Source organism: Macaca fascicularis, chromosome 9, assembly GCF_037993035.2.
Source record: "Macaca fascicularis isolate 582-1 chromosome 9, T2T-MFA8v1.1".
Taxonomy (NCBI): Eukaryota; Metazoa; Chordata; class Mammalia; order Primates; family Cercopithecidae; genus Macaca; species Macaca fascicularis.
The window spans coordinates 126,354,103-126,381,970 of NC_088383.1; the positions used below are offsets into that span (position 1 = coordinate 126,354,103).

Sequence of the window (27,868 nt, forward strand, 5' to 3'; positions counted from 1 at the left end):
GGAATGGCAAACTACAGCTCATGGTCTAAATTCAGTCCACTGCCTGTTCGGTATAACCTGTGGGCTACCAGTGGTTTTTATGTTTTTAAATGGTTGAAAAGTATCAAAAGAATATTTTATACCATATGAAAATTATGAAATTCATATACAAAGTTTTACTGGCACGCAGCCACATTCATTCATTTACACATTATCTGTGACTGCTTCTGTACTGCAAGGCAGAGTTGTATAGTTGCAACAGAGACCATGTGAATCACAGCCTAAAATGTACTATCTGGCCCCTTAGAGAAAAAGTCTGCCAACACCTTGCCTTGGGAAGGCCTATGTAGCTGAAGCATTATGAATGAGGGGCTGGGTGGAGGATGGTGAGACTGAAGCTGGAAGAGCTAAGAGGAACCTGTGTGTCATGGTGAGGATTTGGGTTCACATCCTAAGAATAATGAGGAAGCTGTTAAAGAGTTTTAAGTAGGAGACTGACAATTAGATTTGCATTTTGAAAAGATCATGCTGGTTGTTATTCTGGGGACCAGCGGACTAGGAGATATGAAGGCTAGTATAGTAAGTAGTTCAAGCAAGATATGAATATAGCTTAAACTTTGGTGCTGGCAAAGTAAAACAAGGAGGCTAGGCAAGATTATTTCTGAGATCTCTTCCAGTTCTAAAACGCTAAAAAGCCACAGTGGTTCAAAGTCTAGTTTTGCAGCTTTCCTGAGTGTTTCCAATTATCACGAACAATTCTCAAAACTGTTTTGCTAGGTGACAAAGATTCTTTGCCAGGCCAAACTTTGTTGAGGTTTTTGAATCTTCTGCTAGGCCCATCTGTCCAGTTTTAGCAAAGAACTCTGCTAAGTCAGTTTAGCAAGAAACCCCTATTCTTTATATCTGATTGTCCTTTACCATCCTCCATGATGTCTGATCACCCTGGACTGTTTTTAGCAAGAATCCTGCTAGGTTGGTTTAGCCAGAATCCCCTTTACCCTTGATGTTTCCTCTTAGTAAGTTTCAATCCACTGATCCCACATTGCTTCTTGGCTATAAATTTCCACCTGCCCATGCTGTATTCAGAGTTGAGCCCAATCTGTCACCTACTTCAAGATCTCACTGCAGTGGCTGCTATACTTATCATGACGGTCCTGAATAAAGACTTCCTTACTGTGCTTTAACAAGTATCATTGAGTAATTTTCTCTTTAACATAGGAACAGCTCCCCAGTAGGTAGAATAAGTTAAAAATAAGCCAACAGAGCATTATGCATCTAAAGAGTGTTGGAATGACTACAGAATAAATGCCCCTCCCTCCATTAAAGCACTTTCTAAAATATGATTTATATTTGTTAAAGTTAGAAAGAACTACCTTTTTTTTTTTTTTGAGACGGAGTCTGGTTCTGTCGCCCGGGCTGGAGTGCAGTGGCCAGATCTCAGCTCACTGCAAGCTCTGCCTCCCGGGTTTACACCATTCTCCTGCCTCAAGTCTCCCGAGTAGCTGGGACTACAGGCGCCCGCCACCTCGCCCGGCTAGTTTTTTGTATTTTTTAGTAGAGACGGGGTTTCACCGTGTTAGCCAGGATGGTCTTGATCTCCTGACCTCATGATCCGCCTGTCTCGGCCTCCCAAAGTGCTGGGACTACAGGCTTGAGCCACTGCGCCCGGCCAGGACTACTTTTATGATATTAAATTTACAGTTAAAGAATTGACAGGTAAATAATACAATTTAAATGAACACACAACACAAATACTGCTTAGGAACATTTTCACTGCACTGTTTTCCCCACAACTTAGTAATGACAAAACAAAGAACATACCTGCTACATTCTAACAATGTAACTTTAAGACGGCCTTCAGTAAGTGCCCATTGTTGTATATGGATATGCTCTTCATCTTCTTCAAATCCTTGCAAGGTCTGGTATGGAAAAAACGGCTTAAACCTGACAAAAGTAAAGATAAGTCTAAATGTCTGAATAATAAACACCACAGTTTAAAGCATAACAAAACCCACCCATAAAAAAACACAAAGCAAAATGAACACCTAATACTACAATTGCTCTACAAAACCAAAGCTTACCACACTCCCCCATAACTGGCAGCAAATGGTGCCTTCGCTATGGCACCCATAAGTCTTGGTTTTTTGGTATGCTCCCATTGATAAGGCAAGAGACAACAAAGAAAAGAAAAATCTAGAGGCAGCAAGTGGGCCATGAAGTTTAGGTGAGGCAGGAGAGAGACTGTTTGTGAACCAGATGGATAGTGTTCCTACAGTACAAGATCAAAATTCAGAATGCATGTTTCATGGAAATAATATACAGTCCCCTTGGTATCCATGGAGGACTGGTTCCAGTACTTCCCAAGGATACCAAAATCCAAGGATGCTCAAGTCTCTCATATAAAATGGCCCAGTATATGTATTATGCACATTCTCCAATATGTTTTGAATCATCTCTAGATTACCTATAATACCTAATGCAATGTAAATGCTATGTAAATAGTTAATACTATATTGTTCAGAGAATAATGACAAGGAAAAAAGTCTGTACATGTTCAGTGCAGATGAAATTTTTAAAAAATATTTTCAATCCACAGTTGTTTGAATCCATGGATGTGGAACCCATGAATGTGGAGCCCACGAATACAGAGAGCTGACTGTAATAGATAGTGATTAGTACATGATAAAGATGAGTGTAATAGCAACATTAACAACAATTAACACAGCAGAGGTATTCATCAGAGATGTTTACTATTTGCCAGGCAGTATGCTAAGTGCTTTATACATGCATTATCTTATTTAATGCTCACAACCCTGAAGAGGGCAATGTTATTGGCTCCTCTCGCCAGATGAAAAGAATGAAGCTTAGGAAGGTTAACAAGTTTGTTCAATTTTACAAAGTGAATGGCAAAACCAGAATTCAAGCTAGTCTGATTCCAAAGTCCAACTACATAACACCTCAGTTACTTACGAATTATTCAGGTATTCATATGCTCATTGCTAATACTGTTGTTTTTATGGAGAAGTTTGTGCTGAGTTATAAACTGTAGGTTTTAAAAAACTTGTAATTTCAAACACAAATCATACTCCTCCATTAAAGCTAAAGAAAAAGAAAATGAAAGAAAATTGGGCTTAAAGCCCTGTGGTTTTCAATTCACCCTACACATTGTCACTTGCCATGATATCTACTTGCTCAGAAAGTTTTAGTGACTTCTTACTGACCACACACACAGATACAGACACACACACGGTCAAAAGTTCTTGGTTTTACATTTAAGGTCCACCACAATTAATCTTCCTTTTTTATTTTTATTTTTTCTTGAGACAGGGTCTTGCTCTGTCGCCCAAGCTGGAGTGCAGTGGCACGGTCTTGGCTCACTGCAACCTCTGCCTCCTTGGTTCAAGGTATTCTCTTGCCTCAGCCTCCCAAGTGGCTGGGATTACAGGCATGCACCACTACACCTGGATGATTTTTGTATTTTTAGTAGAAATGGGGTTTTGCCATGTTGGCCAGATGAGTCTTGAACTCCTGACCTCAAGAGATCTGCCCGCCTCGGCCTCCCACATGGCCTTCCAAAGTGCTGGGATTACAGGCCTGAGCCACCACACCCAGCCCACAATTAATCTTTCTAATCACATATTCCCTTAATATAAACATTCCAATCTAGAAAGTCACCTCATATGCCCAGAAGACACTATGAATATTCCTGCCTTCAGGCCTTTCATACCAACTGGAGGTTGTCCCAGATTCCTCAAAGCCTCTCCAAATCCTCCCCTCTTTCACACTCTGCCATACATGCTGCTTTCTTCTCTATCTTGCAGTCTTCTAAACTGCTGTGCATTTATGCCTTAAAATGTCAAATATGACTTAGTCTCACAATTCTCTGCATCCATCACATACCTGACAGGATGTTTCACACATTATCAGGATTTGAGTATGTGTTGCACTGATTTACAAACAGTTAACACTAAAAGTGAAATAAACACTTAGAAAATATCAATAGCCTGCTATAGTTTATACGGAAAGATAGTAATAGAGGGGGTTAAATGCTGTTTTATGTTTTCCCAGTAAATAAGGTTAAAGAAAAAAAATTTTTAAGGAAACGTTAAGTAGGGACACAGGTAATGCTCAGTGCTTTTCTCCTGTTTCTAAACTAGTATGGAAAGCAGAAAGCCCCCTCAGTTTCTCCCAACTAAAACGCTAATTTGCATTTGAAGTCATTTGATTCAGACAGACTGGCACCAAATTTTTAGAGGGAAAAAAAATCGTAGCTAAATTTATATCAATATCATGTTGTAGCTGGGTGCTTTTAACACAGTCCTTATGACTCCTGAAAAACATGTAACTCTGTTACTTTGCAAAAAATTATAATCATCATATATACTAGAAACTTGGAATTTAATAATCCAAGTTAGCTAAATCACAACTGCTCTAAGAACCAGCTTTTCTTGTCAAATATAAAGTCAAAATTCAATTAAAAATTTCTCACAGGAGTATGAGTTGAATGTTATATGGAATAAAGTCTAACAGGGGGTTTTGCTAAGAGTGTTTATGCACAAAAATAATTTGAAATCAGAACAATGTATTCCATTTTAAATGAATATACTAAACGGTGGGATAAAGCATGAACATGTTTGGCAAGCCAATAAATAGAATCCACACGTTAAAATTCTCTAAGAACATTTGGTTTTCAGAACTTTTAAGTCCAAGTCTTTAAGTATCCCAAACCCATAAAGAATCCAAACAATGAAGCGGGCTACCTCTATCACTTTATTTTATCTTCCTATTCCATCATATGATCTTTCTTCAAAATCCATTAGTGTTTATTTCCTAATTAACCTATTAACTCAAAAATGTCAGTTTTTTCACTCAGGCTTCCCCTCAAAATAGTCTTAACAAACTACCTGTACTTCTTCCTGTAGAAAACTTAAAAACCCAAACTAGGAAGATCAACTTTAAGGATGACAGTATGAAGAGCCCTGCTGATCTGCTCCCCAGTGAAACTGGTGAAAATTATTTTAAACCAAAACATGTACAGTCTCTGGAAATGGTCTTAAGAGCAAACAGCAAATTTTTTAAATCTACTTAAGAAAATCTACGAAAATTTGGTAAGAAAGTCAAGTCTGTGGTGTTTGAACCCTGTTTCCCCAACAAGCTCAGGGTGGCAGAGACTACACGCTAGACTTATTTTTTATTTTTTATTTTTAGTTTTTGAGATGGAGTCTTGATCTGTCGCCCAGGCTGGAGTGCAGTGGCATGATCTCGGCTCACTGCAAGCTCTGTCTCCCAGGTTCAAGCCATTCTCCTGCCTCAGCCTCCCGAGTAGCTGGGACTACAGGCACCCGCCACCACACCCAGCTATTTTTTTGTATTTTTAGTAGAGACGGGGTTTCACCATGTTAGCCAGGATGGTCTCAATCTCCTGACCTTGTGATCCGCCTGCGTCGGTCTCCCAAAGTGCTGGGATTACAGGTGTGAGCCACCGCGCCAGGCCACTCCATGCTAGACTTCTACTGCCATGAACACAGGGCTCCCTCATCCCACAGCTCTCATTTGGTGGGCTTTCTCCCTGGGAGGAGGAGGAGGAGGATAGGAACACTTCTCATCCAGCCTCCAGTCACCTGTTACTTCCAGGCAAGTTCGGTCAACAGGAGGGGGCTTCCTTCATTGACCCAGCCCCCACTCATGGAATGGAGGGTCTACCTTGAGCACAGAACACTGAGAATACTGGAGCCCTGACTATCTTGCCCTGGCTCATGAGGAAGTGGTTCCATAGTGGAAAAGGCAAGCCAAGAGGACCTCAGGCCAATCCATCCCCAATCTAGCACTCAGCTCCTAGAGTTGTGGTATCACCCAGAGAGAAGCCTACGGCCATCTTCACCCCTAGCTCCAGAGACCTGGTTCTGATTATTTTGCTAAGGGGAAAAGGAGAGGGAGAGGCAGGTCAGAAAACAGATTCTCCCAATCTCTTCCCAAAGGAATTAATTTCACTTACAATAGTCTGTGAAGAAGCTCAAACCTAAAGGTACTATCAAGAACAATGGAGGTTGTGGTGAAAAGCACATGTCTTCCTTCAAGGATTTAAGGAAGACATATCCTAGGCTGCAGGCTGCTGTGCTCCTAGTAGAGAAACAGGAAATAAGATAGCTGGGAGGAGCCCTCCTGGGGTGAGAGCAAGTATCAAACACTTAACCAAGGTAACTATTCCTGAAGGAGGCACAATTTGATTGGAACAGTTTGTAGAACAAGTTACACCCCTGGGTGCTATTAAAAGCAACAAGAGAGTGAACACTAGTGGTGGGGAGGGGGTGAGTGGGGTAGGTGTACTGTACTAAAATAATCCAGCCAGCCAACCTAAAAACAGATAAGCAAATATCAAGCTCTGGGTAAGGGGAGACCAGTATCTAAGGTTGCTACAATATATTATCTAAAGTGTTTGGTTTCCAAGAAAAAGTTATGAGACATACAAAGAAACAGAAAAGTACGACCCATACAGCAAAAAACAAAAACAAAACAAAACAAAACACACACACACACACACACTACCTGTGAGAGGGACCAGATGTTAGATTTAACAGAAAAAGATTCAAAATTTTTGGAGACCAAAGTTCTTATTTACAGAGGAACCCTTCAGGTAGTAGGCTTCAGAGAGAATAGGTTGTAAAACGTTTCTTATCAGACTTAAAGTCTGTGTCGATGTTAAATATGTCTCCATACATATGTTCATGGAACAAGACGTGATTAAAGAACTACAGGGGTTTGGCTATTGGGGTTCGGCCAGGCGTGGTGGCTCATGCCTGTAATCCCAGCACTTTGGGAGGCCAAGGCAGGCAGATCACCTGAGGTCAGGAGTTCGAGACCAACCTGACCAATATGATGAAATCCTGTCTCTACTAAAAATATAAAAATTAACCCGGGCGTGGTGTCACATGCCTGTAATCCCAGATACTCGGGAGGCTGAGATAGGAGAATCGCTTGAACCTGGGAGGCGGAGGTAGAAGTGAGCTGAGATCGCACTCCAGCCTGGACAACAAGCGCGAAACTCTGTCCAAAAAAAAAAAAAAAAAACAAAAACACTATAGGGAGGTATTATGACAATGTTACATTAAATAGAGCATAACAATAAAGAGACAGGAATTGTAAAAAAAGAAACTATGAACCAAAAATAAAATTCTAAGGCCCCCCCCCAAACCATCCGATTGGACTTCCTCCTCAGCCAGGGCACTCTTAAAATTTAATCTAAATGAATGGTTCAAGCCATGATGGCAAATGGGGGTCGGACATGCCAGAGATGCCTCATTATACCCCTCCAGCGTTAATAATACAGAAGTTATTCATAAGTAATTTTTAGGCAGTTAGAAAGGGTGAAAATTCTTGGTGGAATTTTCCTTTAATAAAAAGCAGCCCCCAAACCATTGCTTCTCTAACAGAAAGCAGCCACAGAAGTCAGGTATAATATACAAACTAGGAGCTTTTATATGTAAATGCAGCTGTACCTGAAAGCCAGGTACATTCAATATGGTGTTTCCTGCCCTCTTTTCCTTCTCTCCTGCCCTCTTTTCCTTGTCACCACTTTTAGGGTCTCATGGCAGCCTCCTGGTAAAACCATGTACAGGCATCATAGCTGCCGCCAGGTGGAGGCCTCATTTGTATAATAAAAGACTAGGGTGGGAGGGTCAGTCTTTTTGGGACTAGGTAAGTAGCACACCTGGTCAACCCAATCCCCTGAGCCCTATGTAAATCAATCACCGCCCCCTCAAGCCTCTGTACAAAACTAATTGCTTTCCACCGAAAATCAGAGACCCTCTTTTGGGTGACCCACTTTCTCAGCATAAGGAAGCTTTTTCTCTCTCTTTTCTTTTTCTATTAAACTTTCCTCTTCTAAACCCACCCCTCGTGTGTGTCCGTGTCCTGAGTTCTTTCTTACCAGACCAAGAACCAGGGTATATACCCCAGACAATGGAGCCGTTTCATTAACATCAACACAGACAGGACAGGCCTCATCATACCCCTCCAGCATTAACATGGACACAGACTTTAAGTCTGATAAGAAACGTTTTACAACCTATTCTCTCTGAAGCCTACTACATGAAGGCTTCCTCTGCAATAAATAAGAATGTTGGTCTCCACAATTCTTGATCTTAATCCAGACATTCCTTTCTATTGATCCCAGGTTTTAGATAAACTCAACCTTCAACTAGAAAATTTTAAAATCTACCTGTAAGCTGGAAGATGCCTCCCTCGAGTTGTCCTGCCTTTCTGGATCAAATTAATATATTTCTTAAATGTATTTGATTGAAGTCTCATGTCTCCCTGAAATGTATAAAACCAAGCTGCACCCCTGATCACCTTGAGCACATGTTCACAAGACCTCCTGAGGGCTGTGTCGAAGGCCACATCACTCCTATTTGGCTCAGAATAAGTATCTTCAAATATTTTAGAGTTTGACTCTTTTTGTGGACCAAAAAAAAAAAAAAAGAAAATTCTGTAGTCAACAAGTACAATAAGTGAAATTAAAAAATTACAGAGGGACTCATAACAGTAGGTACGAACTGGAATAAGAACTAGTAAAACACATAATGGGAGAACCAGAAGGAGAGAAAAGAGTCAAGGGAGTAGAAAAAAATATTCCAAGAAATAAAACACGCAGCCAGTATGTCCTGAAGCCACAAGGGTCAGATATTATATGATTCCATTCATATGAAAATCCAGAATAGAAAAATTTATAAAGTACATGAGGCGTTATTTAGGCCTGGGGGTAGGTGAGGGATTAGGAGGTAGCCAAAGGTTATGGGTTTTCTTTCTCAGGTGATAAAAATGTTCTAAAACTGACTGTGGTGATGGTTGCACATATATGTGAATATACTAAAAGCCAATTAAATTGTAAGCTTAAACAGGTGAACTGTACGGCATATGAATTACATTTCAACATAGCTGCTAAAACGAAAACCAACAACTCTGCTACCCAGAAATAATTTTTCTTGTCACTGCTTTGATGTATAAATGTTTGGTTAGAATTATCTGATAAAATAATAAAATCATAAAGTGGCACAGCTCCATTAAAACAAATTATAGTCCCTTTTAATGCTTATGAAAAACAAACATTTACTGAATGGCTACCAAACCAGATACTGACTGTATAAAGCACTTTATTTGCTCACTTAATCCTTACAACCTCCAAACTAGGTATCAGCACACTGTATATAAGGAAATAATCTTGAGATCTCACACCTAATAAATGCTAGAGCAAAAACTGGAACTTGCGTTAATCTGCGATGGCTTCCATAACAGAACTCTGAGTGGCTCTGGAGGCTGGAAGTCGAAGATCAGGGTACAGACAGGGTTGGGTTTTGGTGAGGCCTTTCTCCTTGGCTTGGCGATGGCTGCCTTCTCACTGTGTCTTCTCACAGCCTTTTCTCCATGTGCATATTCCTGTTCTCTCTCCCTCTTCTTATAAGGAAACCAGTTTTATCGGATTACTGCTCATCTTTACGGTCTCATTTAATTAACCCCGATTACCTCGTTAAAGGCCCTATCCCAAATAGAGTTGCATTGAGGGTTGGGCCTTCAACATATTTTATTAATTTTTGAGGGGAGCACAATTCAGTCCATAGCAAAACTCATATGTAACTCCAGAGCCTGATCTACAGTCCCTTGACTGACTTATCACCCTGTTTTCTGCTGGAATACAAGTTCTAAACCAAGTCTGAAGGAGCCTGACAAAGGAGGCTCACAGTTTTACATACATTACTATATTTGATCCCCACAATAACATGTTAAGGCAAGAATCTTAAATCATTTTCTCATTTCACATAGTTCAGGGAGAACAAAAAGCTTGCTGAAGACTACATCCTTTTATTCAAAAGTTACATGAAGATACATGCCCACAAAATAAGGGCATAAAGCAAGACTGAAGAAAGTGATCCAAAAACAGTGAATCTAAGTCAAGAGAGCAATGATGTCCTAAACCCAGATGACTGGTGTGTGACAAGCCAAGAGAAAACCCATTTGGGGCAGGTGATGAAAGCTCCAGGAAAGAAATCTCCGAGAAATAAGAGGAAATAAATAGGAGAGGCAGAAGGAATGAGAAAGGAAAGGAATACTCTGAAAATCTGAGTCAGGCAATTTGGTAAGAGAAAAAAATATTGCTTTGAATGGCACTAAGGTTACGAAACTGGAATACAGAGAAGGAAACATAATCTGCATATAAGACAGTTCTGTAGATAAACAGTACTTATATAGACATCATAATGTAAAAACACAGACCAAGGAAGACTTAACTATGAACAGAACATGTTATCAATTATACAAAAATAAGAAAATAAGGATGGCCAGGTGTGGTGGCTCATGCCTGTAAATCCCAACACTTTGGGAGGCTGAGACAGGCGACCTGCTTGAGCTCAGGAGTTCGTGACCAGCCTGGGCAACATAGCCAAACCCCATTTCTACAAAAAAATACAAAAATCAGCTGGGCATGGTGGTGTGCCCCTGTAGTTCCAGCTACACTGGAGGCTGAGGCAGGAGGATCACTTGAGCCTGGGAGATTGAGGCTGCTGTGAGCTGAGATCACAACTCTGCACTTCACCCTGAGTGACAGAGTAAGACTCACTCTCAAATGAAAAAAAAAAAGATGTAGGTCAGTGAATGAATGGAAAATAGTAATAAAACTATATCCAAAAAAAGGCAAAAGAGAAGGTGAGAGAGGATATTACTTAGCGAAATCCTTTATCGTCTGAAGCCAATCAATAGTCACTGTCTAAAGCTTCTGACTCAAGAAGAGCTATATGATACTGTTTAGTAATACAGAGATAACACCATTATTATTAGTCTGGCTAACACTTATTACATACTTAGCATGTGAAAGGCATTATATTAACTTAATTCCCAAAACAATTCTATGAGATAGGCACTATAATAAACCCCATTTTGCAGATGAGGGAACTAAGATGCAGAGAGGTTAAGTAACTTGCTCAGGGAAACACAGCTAGCAAGTTGTAGAACCAAAATAAGAATCTAGGTAGTCTAGCAGTCTAGCTCCAGAATCTGTGTTTTTTCTTTTTTTTCTTTTGAGACAGAGTCTTGCTCTGTCCCAGGCTGGAGTGCAATGGCATGATCTTAGCTCACTGCAACCTCCGCTTCCCAGATTCAAGCTATTCTCCTGCCTCAGCCTCCCAAGTAGCTGGGATTACAGGCGCCCGCCACCACGCTCAGTTAATTTTTGTATTTTTAGTAGAGACGGGGTTTCACTATGTTGGCCAGGCTGGTATTGAACCCCTGACCTCATGATCCACCTTCCTCGGCCTCCCAAAGTGCTGGGATTACAGGTGTGAGCCACTGCGCCCGGCCCCAGAATCTATGCTCTTAACCAATGACTCTTAAAAGTTGTTAAAAATAGAAATATATAGGCCGGGCGCAGTGGCTCATGCCTGTAATCCCAGAACTTTGGGAGGCCGAGGCGGGCAGATCATAAGGTTAGGAGATCAATACCATCCTGGCTAACACAGTGAAACCCCGTCTCTACTAAAAACACACAAAAAATTAGCCGGGCACAGTGGCAGGCGCCTGTAGTCCCAGCTACTCGGGAGGCTGAGGCAGGAGAATGGCACGAACCTGGGAGGCAGAGCTTGCAGTGAGCAGAGACTGTGCCACTGCACTCCAGCCTGGATGACAAAGCGAGAATATATAGTTAGAAACGATTGCTTCTGAACAGTCTAGTTTAGGGCAGAAAAGTAAAGGGTTTAGGGAGGCAAGTGCTGATTTTCATTATAACTTCTTCTGTTTTGATTTTTAAGTTATATGCATTAAGTAAAATGAAAGGACAAACAATGCCAAATGTTGGAGAGGATGTGAAACTGCTGGTTTCAACTATTAAAACTACTTTGAAAATTGTAGTAATATCTACGAAGGCTGTAGAGATCCACCCTATGACTCTGCAATCCTACTCCTTGATATACCCAAGAGAAACGTGCACAAATGTTCACCAAAAGGCATATATAAGAATATTCATAACAACACTGCCCATCAACAAAAATGGACAGACTGAAATACATTCACACAGTGGAATACTCCACAGCAAATATAATGAACAAAGTGTGTCTATATGCAACAACATGGATTAATCTCACAAACTACTCTTGAGCTAAAGACAATAAAAATGAGTATATACGGTATGATTCAATTTATACAAAGTTCAAAATCAGGCAAAAAACAAACACAAAAAAATCTAAAAATAGTGTTAGAAATCAGGATAGTAGTTACTTTTAGGCAGACGAGGGGAAGGTAGTGATTAGGTAGCATATAAGGAACTTTTTGGTTGCTGGTGATACTCTGTTGCTTGTTTTGAATGCTGATTTGACGAGTTTGTTCACTTTGTAGACATTCATGGAGCTGAATTTTCTGATTAGTACACTTTTCAGGTGGTGAATTATATTTTAATAAAAGTTTAAAGAAAAAACATGTTTTTTTCTTTTTTTGAAGACGGGGTCTTACTCTGTTGCCCAGGCTGGAATGCAGTGGTGTGATCATGGCTCACTACAGCCTTGACCTCCTGGGCTCAAGCAATCCTTCTGCCTCAGCATCCCAAGTAGCTGGCACTACAAATGCAGGCCACCACACCCAGCTATTTTTTGTAGAGGTGGGGTCTTGCTATATTGCTCAGGCTGGTCTTGAATTCCTGGGTCCAAGCAATCCTCCTGCTTTGGCCTCCCAAAGTGCTGGGATTCTAGGAGTGAGCCACTACACTTGGCGTGTTTAATTTTTAAATGTGCATTACTTTACTAACACTTAAAATACATATTTAAATTCTCCTGTGTAGATCTGAGAGAACCTTTTGTAACATCTAAAATATGTTTTACTTTAAGATGTCTCTTCAAGTTTGCTCTATAAGCATGTTGAATACCAGCTGGTGACATCTCCATCACATGGCAGCAGGAAAACTGTTTGCAAACACTGTGATCTTTAGAGAGAAAGGTTTTACTACAAACCCAATGTAAAAATATGCAGAGGTCTAGATCTACTGTTAACTGTAGTTGAGCTTTCATGTTCTTGCTCAAGTGATAAATCTGCTAGAGTTTTCAGATCAATACGAGAAAACTTTGTAACAATTAGAGCTAGTGAAAAAAGAACATGGCTTTCTCAATATGAAGTAGCAAGCCTCTATCTCTAGAAATACTCAGGCAAAGGTTAGATGAGGATTTGTCAAGGAGACAAAAAAGAACACAAAAAAGAAGACAAAAGAACACAAAACTTAGAATCATATATAAATATAGATTGTTGTCCCAACTTCATCACTGATAAAGCAGGTGATATTGGAAAAGTCTTTTATCTCCTTAAACTTCATTTTCTTGTTCAAAAAGGGAGGAGGGGAATAATACATGCTTTTTGTTACCTATGAGAGGGTGAAGTAAAACTAATTCATGTGCCAGCATCTCTTAAACTACAAGGTATTGTAACCACCTGAGGGGTTCTTCCTGCCCACGGCATAAAGACAGACCATGGTGGCATTGTAGTAGAGAAAGGGTTTAATAGACACAAGGCTGGCCACAACACAGGGGAGATAAAATGTGTACCCAAATCACTTCATTCAAAGCTCGCAGGTGAGGGGTTTTTCAAAGGCAGTTTGGGGGAAGGAGTGGGGTGGCCGGGTAATAGGTGCTTGCTGCTGATTGGTTGGGGCAGAGATGAACTCATAGGGGGTTGAAGCTGTCCTCCGTGTGCCAAATTGCTTCTGGGTGGAGCCACAGGAGTGGAGTTGTAATAAGTCCTAATACAATGCCACTTTTACTAAAACACATTTCCTAATCTGCATTGTAAAGCTGTATAATTTCTATAAAATCACAGTATCTCACTTTTAATGGTTTACAGAAAGTAAATGCTAGTGTTAATCATGGGCTCTCTATTAAGTTTCCTTTAGATATCTAAAACAGTACCTCTTGTCTTCCAAACTATTTTGTCTAGGTTATGATGCTGAGTAAAATATAAAGAACTCAATAAAATTGTTCAGCAATTCTATTAATACTGACTTGGAGTCCTAGAGAGAGTGGAAATCAATAATAATGGGAATGACCTTCCCAGTGCAGTTTGATGGCTCTCAAACTTTCTCATCCTAGTCCTCCAAGAAAGACCCGTATTAGTCACAATATTTCAGAAGGAAGGGGTAAACAAGTCCACGTGGTTATCTCTCTCTGTTCTAATAAAAATCCATGCTAGTTTATTGTAAGGAACACTATGAAATAGTCATTTCTGAGAATCTACACCTTGATGTTTTCTAATTTGGGGATATAAAAAAATGATCCTAAGCTAGACGTTAAAGAATTATTACTTTTTAAAGCTTTGATAGTGGGATTATACTTTTTTTAAAAAGACATATTGATGTTACACATAAATTTTGTTTCGAAATAATCGGGGGAGAGGTGTGTGGCAAGATATAGATGAACAAGAGTGGCCCTAAGTTAATTACTGGCTACAAAGCAGGATGAGGGAGGGGGTGAAGGGGTGGGGAGCGGCATTTACTGAACTATTTTCTTGACTCTTAAGTGAAATTTTCCAGAATGAAGAATTAGAAAAATTGTTCTGTATACTAAAACAACGTGGTTTCTGTCTTCCTGTTTCCTTTCTCTAACTTCCCTGAGCAACATCACTTGCTGTTGCTTTTATCACAGTTCATATATTGGTACCTAAAAATGAATTAAACACTCTTTCTTCAAACTTGTACCCTCCTCTCCTGCTTTCTCTTACTGGCACCACCAATTTCAAAGAGATTTGGAAACGTGGAGGTTACCTTTTACTCCTCCTCACAACCAATTAGTTCTATCCCCGTTCCCCTCCATCCATTTACCGTTAAAATGTCTCTTCTGTTGTTCTGTGTTCCTCATTGGCCTGGTTTAGGTTTTCATTGATTGCTGAGAATGTTGGGATTTTTGAAATTGTTTCCTTTTCTTAAAAAGAGTACCTTCTTAAACCAAAAACAAAGCCTCTACTTTTTGTTGTTGTAAATAAAAAGCTACCTCACAGGACTATTACAAAGATTTAGAGTTCACACATGTGATACACCTAGTCAAGTTCGTGGCTGTTATAAGCACACAAATTCTGGTTTTCTTCTCTTCTTTATGCCCAAGTATTATTATTTCAAACTGGCTTCCTCACTGAATCCCTGAAGATCCTACAAGACCCTCATTCTGTTCCTTTGTGATTTCTCCTACCCACAGTATGCTCCTATCCCATCTCCCTATGTCTAAAGCTAAACTATTCTTTAACAGTTACCTCAAATACCATCTCATCTGTTTAACAAATAGGCTTACTTGATAATAGAGAGACCAGTCAAAGTTAGATACTCAGATACTGCAGTCATATTTCAGGCTCAGGAATACACACAACACTATATCCTTTCTAAGGGAGAGAGTGGAACGAGCAGCTATAAACCGGCAATTGAAAGTCCTATATGGTTTATGCTTTCAGTCGGAAAGTTTCGGCTCTATCACATCAGGAACTAGCAAACATAAATGTTCTCTTCAAATTCTCCTACACCAAATATATAAACTAGATAACTCAGTGAGTGATCATTTTCAAAATGTTTCTTCATTTATTATGCTTCAGAGCCAGTACTCCTTCAAACAATGAATTCCCCCTGCTGCATTAAAAGTATAATTTTCAAAACCTCAATTAGTCATAACTTTTATGGCATACATTATCATGCAAACTATTGCACACTAATACAAAACTAAGTATAAGCCAGAAAGAAAACAAAGTACAATGGTTCAAAATACTCTTCATTTTCTGTATTGGTAAATTATGAATCTAAATTTCGAATTTTCAATTTTACTTAGACACTTCAATTGATACTACATTAAAAGGACAATTCATACACAAGACTCCTCTCTGTTCACCAAGGTTAGTACTACCGTATTATTTCTCCTGAGAAACTGTACCTGCTAAACACTCTGATGCCATACGTAGTCTAGCCCTACGTGGTAAGCTTTTCACTCCTGAAGTTCTACTTCAGTCACCTCCTCTCTGTAACCTGTCCCTGTCCTCTACCATCTGGTAATTGTTTCCTCACCTGTGTTCTAAAAACACTTTATATACGCTCTGTTTTGCTACTAGCCATACTATTTATGTATCTGTCTCCACCTTTCTAGTTCTCCTGAAAGATCCCCTCCTCCCAACTAAATTGTGAGTTGCCTGAGAAAAGAAAGCTTACATTTATCAGCCATATAGAATAGAGATTAAGAACAGACTCTGGAGCCAGATAGCTTGGCTTGGAATCCTACTGTGCCACTTCCCAGCAATATAACCTTGAGCAAACTTCTGACCTTGACCAAAATCTGAGCCTCGGTTTCCTCAGAGGCAAAAGGAGGATAATAGTTACACCTACCTCACAGTGCTGTTACAAGAATTGCAGTGAATAATGAAAAGCACTTAGTACCATGCCAGCAAACACTCAATAGACATTAGTTATTATTACTGTTCAGCTTAAATTCCTGGTATTTAACAAAATGCCTGGCACATAAACTGGCACTTAGTATATCTCCACTGAAATAAAGAACCTATTTAATGACATGAAATATACTTTAAAATGGCATACTTTTAAATATACTACAATACTTAAATTTTTCTGAAAAATTTCAGAAGTTTCTAGAAGAAATACTATTAAGGTGTTGTTAGTCTGTTCTATTACAATCATATTCTATTTTTAAAAATTCTTATTTATTTTATTTTTTTTTTTTGAGACGGAGTCTCGCTCTGTCGCCCAGGCTGGAGTGCAGTGGCCGGATCTCAGCTCACTGCAAGCTCCGCCTCCCAGGTTGACGCCATTCTCCTGCCTCAGCCTCCCGAGTAGCTGGGACTACAGGCGCCCGCCACCTCGCCCGGCTAGTTTTTTGTATTTTTTAGTGGAGACGGGGTTTCACCGTGTTAGCCAGGATGGTCTCGATCTCCTGACCTCGTGATCCACCCGTCTCGGCCTCCCAAAGTGCTGGTATTACAGGCTTGAGCCACCGCGCCCGGCCTCTTAAGTTATTATATATGCTCATTTTTCTCTTTTCTAAGACCACAGGAGCCTTAAGTCTTAGAAAAGATAGTATCTGGATCTCATTAATCTTTAAGTCATTATAATGAATAGCTCCAGATCTCAGTCTAATTTGTAAACTATCAACTGGTTGATTCCATCTTCAATCCTTTTTTCTTCTGTGAACTGAGAGTTTCCTGCAGATTCTATTTTTAGAGACAACTGTATTAAATCTAAAATTGCCTAACATTTAACATAATTTTCTTAACATCATTTAATAAGTTAAAAAGAGATGCTGAGACATTTATGACATAAAAAAAGAAAAATAAGAAAAATTTAAAAAGGAAAAACTCAATTTGAAGATTACCATTAAAATTTGAAAATAACTAAAGCAAAACACACACGAATACTAATTTATTCCACAGGATGAAAGGTAATTCCACAGACACCCAAATATTTAAATCCTTTCATTTTACTCATGAGAAATAATCTAATTACACCTGAGTCTAAAAACATGGGTATACTCACACCCAGGTCCATGCTCTTTTAGGAATAAAGTTATATTTAAATGTTCCCGACTAACAATGTTAACCATATTTGGCAGAAGTTATGTTATTGTTATTCCTAACTGCATTTACAAAAGCTAAATTAGGCTGGTGTGATAAGAGAATAATATGTACTTTACTATTAATCTATCATTAAGGTAAGCATCCTAATCTGGGACTGGGGAAAGGGAAGTAATCAACGACGAACAAATGAGAAAAAGAAAAATTAAAAATAACCCAGATAGCTTATAAGTCAGGGGTAATTACTGAGATTACTGTCTCTTTGGAAAATGAGTTCATGTTGGCCTCATCTAAGGTTTTGGAGTACTCCCTGCCCCACCTTTTCATGATATAGAATCTTCTTTCAAAAAAAAAGGTATTTTAAAATATAGCATGTTATTAAACTTACAACTTTTCATAGAGACAAACTTTTTTTCCCAGTAAAAGCAATAAAGCAGTGAAATGTTTAAAGATAATAAAAGAATGCATTCAAGTCTAAATTAATTTACAAAGTTGAAATAAAATATAAGATAATGCTTATGTTAAACTGCTATTTAGAAAATCAGGTCCGGACATGGTGGCTTATGCCTGTAATCCCAGAACTTTGGAAGGCCACAGAAGGTGGATCACTTAAGGTCAGGAGTTCGAGACCAGTCTGGCCAACACAGTGAAACCCCCATCTCTACCAAAAAATACAAAAATTAGACAGGTGTGGTGGCATGCACCTGTAGTCTCAGCTACTTGGGAGGCTGAGGCACTAGAATCACTTGAACCTGGAAGGTGGAAGTTGCAGTGAGCCAAGACTGCACCACTGCACTCCAGCCTGGGTGACACAGTGAGACCCTGTCTCAAAAAAAAAGAAAATCAGGATACATTGTTGAACAGAGCATCATCACTGCTATGTAAAGCAAACCAAAAGTCTGTGATTAAAAAAGCCTACAGGGGCCAGGTGCAGTGGCTCACGCCTGTAATCCCAGCATTCTGGGAGGCCGAGGTGGGCAGATCACTTGAGGTCAGGAGTTTGAGACCAGCCTGGCCAATGTGGCGAAACCCTGTCTCTACTAAAAATACAAAAATTAGCTGGGCATGGTGACACATGCCTGTAATCCCAGCTACTCAGGAGGCTGAGACAGGAGAATCACTTGAACCCGGGAGGCAGAGGTTGCAGTGAACCCCAATCATGCCACAGCACTACAGTCTGGGCAACAGAGCAAGACTTCATCTCGGGGGAAAAAAAAAAAAAAAAAAGCCTACACGATCAGGAAAATGTGAACGCTACTTCGATATTTAATGACATTAGGGTATTACTGTTAAAATTTATTTTATATTTGATAAAAAATATGAGAGCTACATACTTAGTATTTATGGATAAAATACATGGCATTTGCTTCAAAATAATCTAAGGGATTAAGGAGGAAAGGGAGTTAGAGATAAACAGGATTGGCCGTGAGTTGGCAACTGTTGAAGATGAGTGACAGATTATGAGTGTTCATCTTACTATTCTTTCTACCTTAGAACTATATTTGAAATTTTTCATAATAAAAGGTCAAATAAAAAAGTTCCCTGTTTCTTAAACTGTACACTGGATATCATATAAAAGCATGAGTTCTGCAATCTTAGAGACCTGAGTTTCAATTTGAGCAACTCGTTTAACCTTTTGAATCTGCACTTACTCATTTATAAGTGAAATATCACTATTATGGTTTTACTGTGGGGATTCAATGGATAATATGTATATAAAAGTATAGTATCATCCCAGACCAAAATAGTAGTTCACTAAATTTATTAGGGTGGTACAAATATAATTGCAGGTTTTGCCATGTAAAAGTAATGGCAAAACCACAATTACTTTTGCACCAACCTATAGTCATCTTTCTTTCCCCTCCATCTCCCGTCTCTTCTTTCATGGACTCTTGCTTTTTTACTGATTGCTAACCCTTAATTCTCACTGCTGCATTCCACACCTATTTTTACTACCCACCATCCCTTATCTTTCTCTTCCCTCTGATTTTCTTCTCCTGGGTTTTCATTTATTTATTCCTCACTTTCAGCTTCTTTTTGACAAGGCAGTTTAAAGTATTAAATCAATACTTGGTCTTGAATTTTGGTTCTAATACTTACTAGCCTTGACACCTTGGGCTAGTTACTTGGAACTCTGAGACCCCCAGTTTCTTCACCTATGAAAGAATAGTAATAATAGCACCTATTTTATAGAGTTACATAAGAAGGTGAGAAATTTCTCATAAGGCATTTGGCCCAGTGAGGTGCTCTAGAAATATTTCCTATCAAACCTTCTATTTATCTATATTAAGGATGAACTCCTATAGACATGTCAGGTAGCAAACTTCTTCTCTTCCACAAGGAACCACTTCAGGATTCAGCATTCACCATGTATGATGGTCCCAGTTCATGGCTGTTTGTCTTCCTTGGGCTTCAGATTCCACGTGGTGATGATTTCAGTCCCATGCTAATTGATTTTTTTTTTTCTTAATTGTGTGCTTTGTGATAATATCATTTGTTAAGTGCAAGAGAACAAATTAACAATAGTCAGGGCCAGGTGTGGTGGCTGACGCCTGTAATCTCAGCACTTTGGGGGGCCAAGGTAGATGGATAGACTGAGCCCAGGAGTTCGAGACCAGCCTGGGCAACATGGCAAAACCCTATCTCTACAAAAAATACAAAAATTAGCTGGGCGTGGTGGAGCATGCCTGTAGTCCCAGCTACTGGGGAGACTGCGGTGGGAGGATCACTTGAGCCGGGCAGTTGAGGTTGCAACTAAGCCATGAGTGTGCCACTACAATCCAGCCTGGGTGACAGAGCAAGACCCCATTTCAAAAACAACAGTAGGCCGGGTGCGGTGGTTCACGCCTGTAATCCCAGCACTTTGGGAGGCCAAGGTGGGCGATCACTTGAGGTCAGGAGTTTGAGACCAGCCTGGCCAACATGATGAAACCCCATCTCTACTAAAAATACAAAACATCAGCTGGGCATGGTGGTGCGCGCCTATACTTCCAACTTCGAGAGGCTGAAGTGGGATAACTGCTTGAGCCCAGGAGGCGGAGGTTGCAGTAAGCCGAGGTCGCACCACTACACTCCAGCCTGGGTGACAGAGTGAGACTCCGTCTCAAAAACAAAAACAACAAACAAAAAGTCAGCACGCCTCCCTACCTTAGTTATTGCCTTTGTATTTCTGCATCAAGTTTTATAACTAAGCTTATATTAAACTGAATATATTAATAAACTGACTTCAGGAAACCCACAGAAAATTGTTCTATTTATGAAATTCCTTGAAGTGTACTATACTATTCTTGGGGAAATCATTTTAATTTCTGCATTCCTACAGAGAAAAAAAGTATTCCTGAATAGTTATGAAATTAATAAGAACAAGGATAACAAATACTGTTACAAAAAAAAATTTCTCCTGCTCATCCATATACCCTCTACCTAATATAAAATGCTCACTTTTAGCCAAGTTCCTATTTCTGCATAGAATGATCAAGGTCCAAAATGCCTCACAATTTTCTAAAGCAGTTTTATATATATGCTGAACAAAAGAGTGATAATCAAGGCTGCAGGTCCCTCATAATAGAATTCAAAGAGCTGGTGACTAAAAGATGAGTCAATGTTAACTGATAGCCTATGCACCAGAGAGGCAAGTTATCAAATGAGACGAGTTGTTCAGGGAACCAAAGTAATTCTCTTGACTATGTCTGGCAAATCTCGTATAGTCTTATGTTCATCACAACCCACAATGTAAGGGTCCCTTACCATGGCCTATGATCAATTAAATCAAAATTCGCAGCTCTCACATAGCTAAAAAAAAAATGGGCAAATCCAAACTCCTATCCTTTTCTGTTCTTCTCTACTAGCCCCCCAACACACACCATTGAATAAGAGAATACAAAAATGACCACTTTGTATATTTCTAGCACTTCTGTAAATTATGCAACTCTGATATATGTCCTTGATTCTCACAACTCATAACAAGGTACAGTATTATAAATACTATTTTACAAAAGAGGAAGCTAAGACAGCTTGTCTGTGATCACATAGTAAATGGTGTAGTCAAAACTGTAACAAATCCACTCAACCTTGTGTCTTACAATACCAATGTGTACAAGCAATACTAGATAGCAACTGAAAATAATGTATATATTTAATATTTATTAAAGCTCACTGAGAAAGTGAGGCAACAGAGGTGGCTCCTTTACATATGGTAAAAATAAATAAACTTCAGGTCAGACTAGCAGTTCTTACACATTTTGTTCTTAGGACCCCTATAAACTTTTAAAAACTATTGAGGATCCCAAAGAGCTGCTGTTCATGTAGATTATGTCTATTAACATTTCGCATATCAGAAATTACAAATGATAAAAATTTTAAACATAAGAATATACAAAGCTCACATTCCATTAGCTGTGAGGGTGATGGTGTCATCACATATTTAATTTCTGTAAAACTTCACCATATGTTTGTGAGAGAACAAGGGTGAGAAAGGCAGATAACATTTTTGTATAATTATGAAAATAACTGACTTGACTTCGTAGACCTGCCAACCCCTCAAAGGTCTGGACGATCCAAATCACACTGTGAAAACCACTGAGTCAGACTGTAACGACTCTGAGTCGGGGCAATTTTTAAAAAAATTCTAAGTTGTAACCCATTACTTTACTTTAAGTATACTTTCTCACTACTAGATTTTTAAAAATACCTTGAAAGGACTGTGTTAATTTACTCCCTGTTAGCACTAACTCTCTCTGCAGTATGTTGCTCTCTGGACAAAGATGGTGTTAAACATTTACTGAATAAATTGAATCTCTTCTGAAGTCTTGTGCACTCTGGACAAAGATGGTGTTAAACATTTACTAAATAAACTGAATCTCTTCCGAAGTCTTGTGGACTGAAAAAGAGAAAATGCTTTAAAGCAAAATTACTACCTCCCTACTATGGTAAAGACATGAACAATGAAGTTTATGAAACAGAAATCTGGTGTTCTTTAGCTAGTCAGATGTATCAAACAGACAAAAATTCCTTTCCAGACATGAAGGAACAACAAAAAATCTGAATAAGACAAATAAGAGGAAGTTAACATAGTCAGCCCTCCACGTCTATGGGTTCTGCATCTTCGGACTCAATTAACCCCAGATTAAAAAAAAAAAAAGACTGTTGCGACTGTACTGAACTTGATGCAAAGATCTTTTGTTCTTATCATTATTCCCTAAACAATACAGTATAAGAACTATTTATATAGCATTTACATTGTATTAGGCATTATAAGTAACCCAGAGATGATTTAAAGTATACACGTGGATATGCTTAGGTTATATACAAACACTATGCCATTTTATATCAGGGACTAGACCATCTGTGGATTTTGGTATCCTGGTGGAACAGGGAGGGTCCTGGGACCAATCCCCCCATGGATACTGAGGAATGATTATGTTTTAAGGTTATAATTGTCCAGCTTTCTCCTAATTTTTCCCTATCCAAATAAAAGTAAGACATCTTCTAAAGTACATAAATGATTGTAATACTATCTGTATCTCTGCATCTGTTAGTTTATAAGTACCTAACTCAAGTTAGAACTTATTAAAGGAAAATATTTATAAGATAAACAGCTTGTATATCCTTATTTGAGAGAAATCCCTACATTAAACCTATGCCAGGATAAGATGCAGCCTGCAGAAATAATAGCAAAGTGAATAATAAATAATGCCATCTTATATTTACAAAATTATTTTATCTAAGAACTTTTAAAACTTTAGATTTTCATTTCATTTAGTCTCAAAAACAAGTTGCATTACTTGTCCAAGGATATACTAAACCAACAAATCAGTAGTAATTTCAGAAATAAAACAGGAATTCCTCATCTTCTAATCCTGTTTCAGGGCAAGAGGCCAAGTTACTTTCAAGAGAAATCATAAGAGCACCGATATTCTCTAGACTCTAACAATTATTACTAAGAGTCTGGTTCAATAAATGCTTGTTGAGTGGCATGATTCTCAGAATTATTGAGTCCAAATCCTAACTCTGTAGTATTAAAAAGTTCAAATATGTTGAGTAAGGAACTTACTCAAATATTTTAAGTAGATAATTTACTCACTTTAAGTAAGCAATTTACCTAAAATGGGCTGTAATTTAGATATACTGTATTCATTGACTTTATTTTACAGACTAAGACTGTCAAGAATTTTCTCTTTACATTTCATTAATCTCAAAATATCTGAAGTAAATTCAGTTTGTACTACCTACCACTCCAGCATTAGTAAACAAAAGGACACGTATTTTACTACAAATATTTAGTTAAATTCTTCCCATGGCATGAGTTTGCCATTCTGGTCCTGATCAAAATCCAAAGAGTTAAACATTAAGAACTAACAAGATTTCCAAATACTGAAATACATCAGCTATCACCTGTCCTAAACTTTACAGAAAACAATATTATACTTAGTAATGGTGAGAACAAAACAAGATTTTCAGTGCATTATAAAAATAATTACCATACAAATGAAATTTGCTATAACAGAATGGCTCTTATTTCAGCCACAGCAGGTTTCAGAGAACAAAAAGCTTTGAATTATTTATTTGCATGACCAAATGACTAAGGTAGTCAGCAACCACATCCTTACCAATAAGTGTTAGTATAATCCAGTATGTATGAAAGACTATTGTGTAAAAAGGGCAAAAAATTAGCATACAACATAAACACCAGATGCACTATTCAGAAGATATTGATGTCTCCATGAAAGTTGTATCTGAGAACAGAACATAATCATTTTTCAAAATAGAGATTCTTGTAGCCAGCTACTAAACAGAAACTGTATCTCCCTATCACTACTACTTAAGATTTCACAGCAAAAAATAATAGTCACTTATAATTGTAGATTATACAGGTAGGATATTATAGAGTTCATCCTAGGAGAAACGCCATTTCTAAAAAGTAGTTAGGTTGCAAGTATCTGTTTAACTGGTACCTTACCAATGACCCAAGTATACATAATAGGTACTTAATACAAAAGAATAAACCCAATGAGGATATTTTTACTATGCTATTCAAGCATTTTTGTTTTTAAATACATAGCAACAAGAACTATTAATGCTGGGAAGTGAAAAATTTTCTAGCTTTTCTATCAAAGTTATGCAAATCAAAGCCCATTCAGTACCCCACCCACCATATCATCAGCTCCATTCTCCCTACAATACATGAAGAATTCACAGGCAGAAATACTCAATGTGATGATTACAGAATAAAGAGAAATGTGTTCTAAAACATTCTGATTTCATTAAAATTGGCAATTACATACCAGACTAGTAAAAGCAAGCTTGTTATTCTATATCAATCCAAGAAAAGTATAGTCTACAGTTCATCAATATTGACCTTTCTAAAAAGTGAAATGAAAAACCAAGTCTTCTGGAGCGTCAGAGAAGGCTGCAAACACATCTGTGTTTAGTATTTTGTTTGTGTGTGGGAATGAGAGAAGGATATTGTGCCAGTATGGTGCCTGGATAGACCTTGAATTCAACATGGTTAATTGCTGGAGATCACAATCAACATAATTTATAGGGGGGGTGGTGTGTGAGTTTGTGTGTGTGTGTCTGTCTATAAAGAAGGCACTCTCCTTCAATACTGATTTCACAATAGTATTGGGTTACATGTCATCAGCCTGTGTTTATAATGACAAAGTTTAACCATAAAAAAAGTTAAAATATGTTCCACAGATTATGTTTAAGAAACCCAGAAAATACAGGTATTCTTTAGAGAGACTGAATTCAAAATCACAGCACTCAGATAAGTGTTTGAGTTCACTTTCTGAAAAATTCATCCCTGTACATTTAGGAGTGGGACAGTTTCTGTACACACACAGACACACACACACACACAGTATTTCCATAAGAAGTTTGAGCAAAAAAAATTTCCAGCATTTAAAGGGTTAACCCCCTCCTTTTTTTTTTTTTTTTTTTTTTTAAATATAATATGTTGAAAGGTGATATTTAAGAGGGACCTAAAAAATGTTGGAGTGAGCTCTTTGGCTGTATGTGGGAAAAAACTCCAGAAGAAGGAATAGCAAAGGCCCTGTGGTGGGAGCATGCCTGGGGTATGAGAACAGCCAAGGAGGCATGAACAGATTATGTGAGAAGCAGTGATGAAAGATAAGGTCAGAGGCAGAGAGAATGGCTGAGAGTAGAGCAAAGCAGTAAGTGAGTTGGATTTATACCTATTATCTGAAGGGACATCCATGTTACACGTCACAAAATAATTTGCAGGGTCACATTCATACTATACTCTCATTTTACTAAGGGCAGAAGGAAGGAGGGAGTGAAAGTGTGGGCAGGAGGGAGGGAGACGGAAGAAGGTAAAAAGAGGAAGGGAGAGAGGCACCTCCTCAATATATATAAGTGGCTTGTATATGTATGTTTGAGCATACAGTTAGGTTTAGACCTCAAACTTAACATGGGTATATCAGAAGATGAAATCAAAATGGAGAGGAGTAGATTTTTAACCTCTTTATGCTCCTCAATACTATATAAATATATGCCAAAAAAAAAGGGCCAACACCCAACCCCCAAAATAAAAAAAACAACAAAATCTACTATGTACACAGAGATACAGGTAGAAGGATGTTTGTGGTGCCATTATTTACATTAGTGAGAAACTGAAAAACCAACAAGGAATTGGTTAACTTATGGTACTAACGGCCAATGTAATTATAAGCATCTGTTAGAACAAATGAAGTAGGTATATATAGAAAACCCAAGATACAATAAGTTTAAAAAAGAAAAAAAAAGATGCTAACAATGAAGTATTGAGTATGATTCTGCCTTTATAAATAACAAATTATAATACATTTAGAAAAATATGGAATAGTTCCCAGATTTAACAATAGTTTTAAGAAAAGATATTACAGAAGATTTTCACTTTGATACTACATATTTTCTAACAGCTTGAATTTTTAAAGTGAGTTTGTCACTCATTTGAAAGGGAAAAGAATGTAATGTGTCACCTAGAAAATATCTGATATATATCTAGTAAAATTACTATTACTCATCTAAAGGTAAATAATTAACATGCATACCACATTTTTCCCTAGTACAAATACAGGAAGTATACAGTTTTATGCAAGTCTTAGCAATTTGGCTAAGAGAGATTTTGAAACTCCTCTGTAAAACACCTGCTAATGACCAGGTAGTTGGCTTTAAAACTTTCCAATTATGTGTGATGTGCTCTGATGCTGTGTCAAAAAAGTGTCAGTACATCCTATGACTCCGAGGTAAGAACAAAGTCATTTAATAATACTTGTTTCCTGGTGACACTGTTCTGAGAAAATAGAGAGTATCATGGGAAGAAATGTTGAATCAGTATTTAACTTTTAAACAAGGTATTTAGTGATAAGAACTCTAACTTGAAATTTCATATATTCTTATTAAACTACTGATCTAGAGAGTGCCTCAGCCTGCTATAGGGAATCTTAAGAGGAAAAAAAAAAAGAAAGAATCAAAAAGACATGATATATTTCATAGGATAGAGAGAGGGATTACCCCCTCCTCCAGCATTTTTAGAAACACCTGAGTCATATGAATCCTATATACATTTTAAGAAGGTAAGCAAAATAATGAAGTGGTTAATATTTATTTTAGCATGTTAGTTTTAGTTATGTTTATGGTAACAAAGTTGTATACTTCTGTCTGTGTTTATTTTTCAACCTAGAGTCTAAGGACCCTAAAAAAGCTCCAAGGGAACTATGAAATTGAATGAATTTTTTTTTTAATGCAGAAAATTTGCTTTCTGCAGAAATTTTCTGCAGGTTTCCAAAGGACAGGACCCTTTAATGTACACATATATAGCTTCTTTTTTTGGTAAACATTAAAACAGGTTGTGGGGGGTGTATTTTGAGGGTTTTTTTTTAAAGTTCAGAGCAGGGATCAGTGAATCTTTTCTGTAAAAGGCCAGATAGTATTCGTGGGTACATAAGGTCTGTCACCACCACCACCACCACCACCACCATCACCACCACTTCTTTTAACAACTTTAAATATAAAGTTGAAGAATGTAAAAACCATTCTTAACACAGGGCCCTAATAGCAGCTAGTTTGCAGACCCCTGGTTTAGAGTAACAGTTGGTTTATCTCTGAAGAAATAACAGAGCATGAGATCTGGAAGTCCAGGACCTTTCAAGTTCAGGACTTTATGTCACTAATCCTCTGAAAATCTCATATGTCCACATCTGTAAAACTGAGATACTAACCTCTTCCACATAGGAGTTTTAACTATTGAGGTTGCAACTGCATGGAAACGCCCACACAGTGCCTAATGAATACTTAGCAAACAATGTTTTATTAC

At 38.2% G+C, this 27,868-nt stretch overlaps 1 protein-coding gene across 4 annotated transcripts in view; it reads right to left on the bottom strand.

Moving 5' to 3' along the window:
- Positions 1-27,868, bottom strand: part of PDZD8 (PDZ domain containing 8) — a 118,313-nt gene that overhangs the window by 81,618 nt on the left and 8,827 nt on the right. For 3 of the 4 annotated variants that reach the window (XR_012418218.1, XR_012418217.1, XM_005566544.5), the window contains exon 2: positions 1,801-1,923. The exons of the other annotated variant lie outside the window; for it this stretch is intronic. Coding sequence is in view for 1 of the 3 variants with exons in the window: in XM_005566544.5 (XP_005566601.2) it covers positions 1,801-1,923 (123 nt within the window). In the remaining 2 variants the exon portion in view is untranslated. The remainder of the gene's footprint in view (positions 1-1,800; positions 1,924-27,868) is intronic. 4 annotated transcript variants of the gene reach the window in all.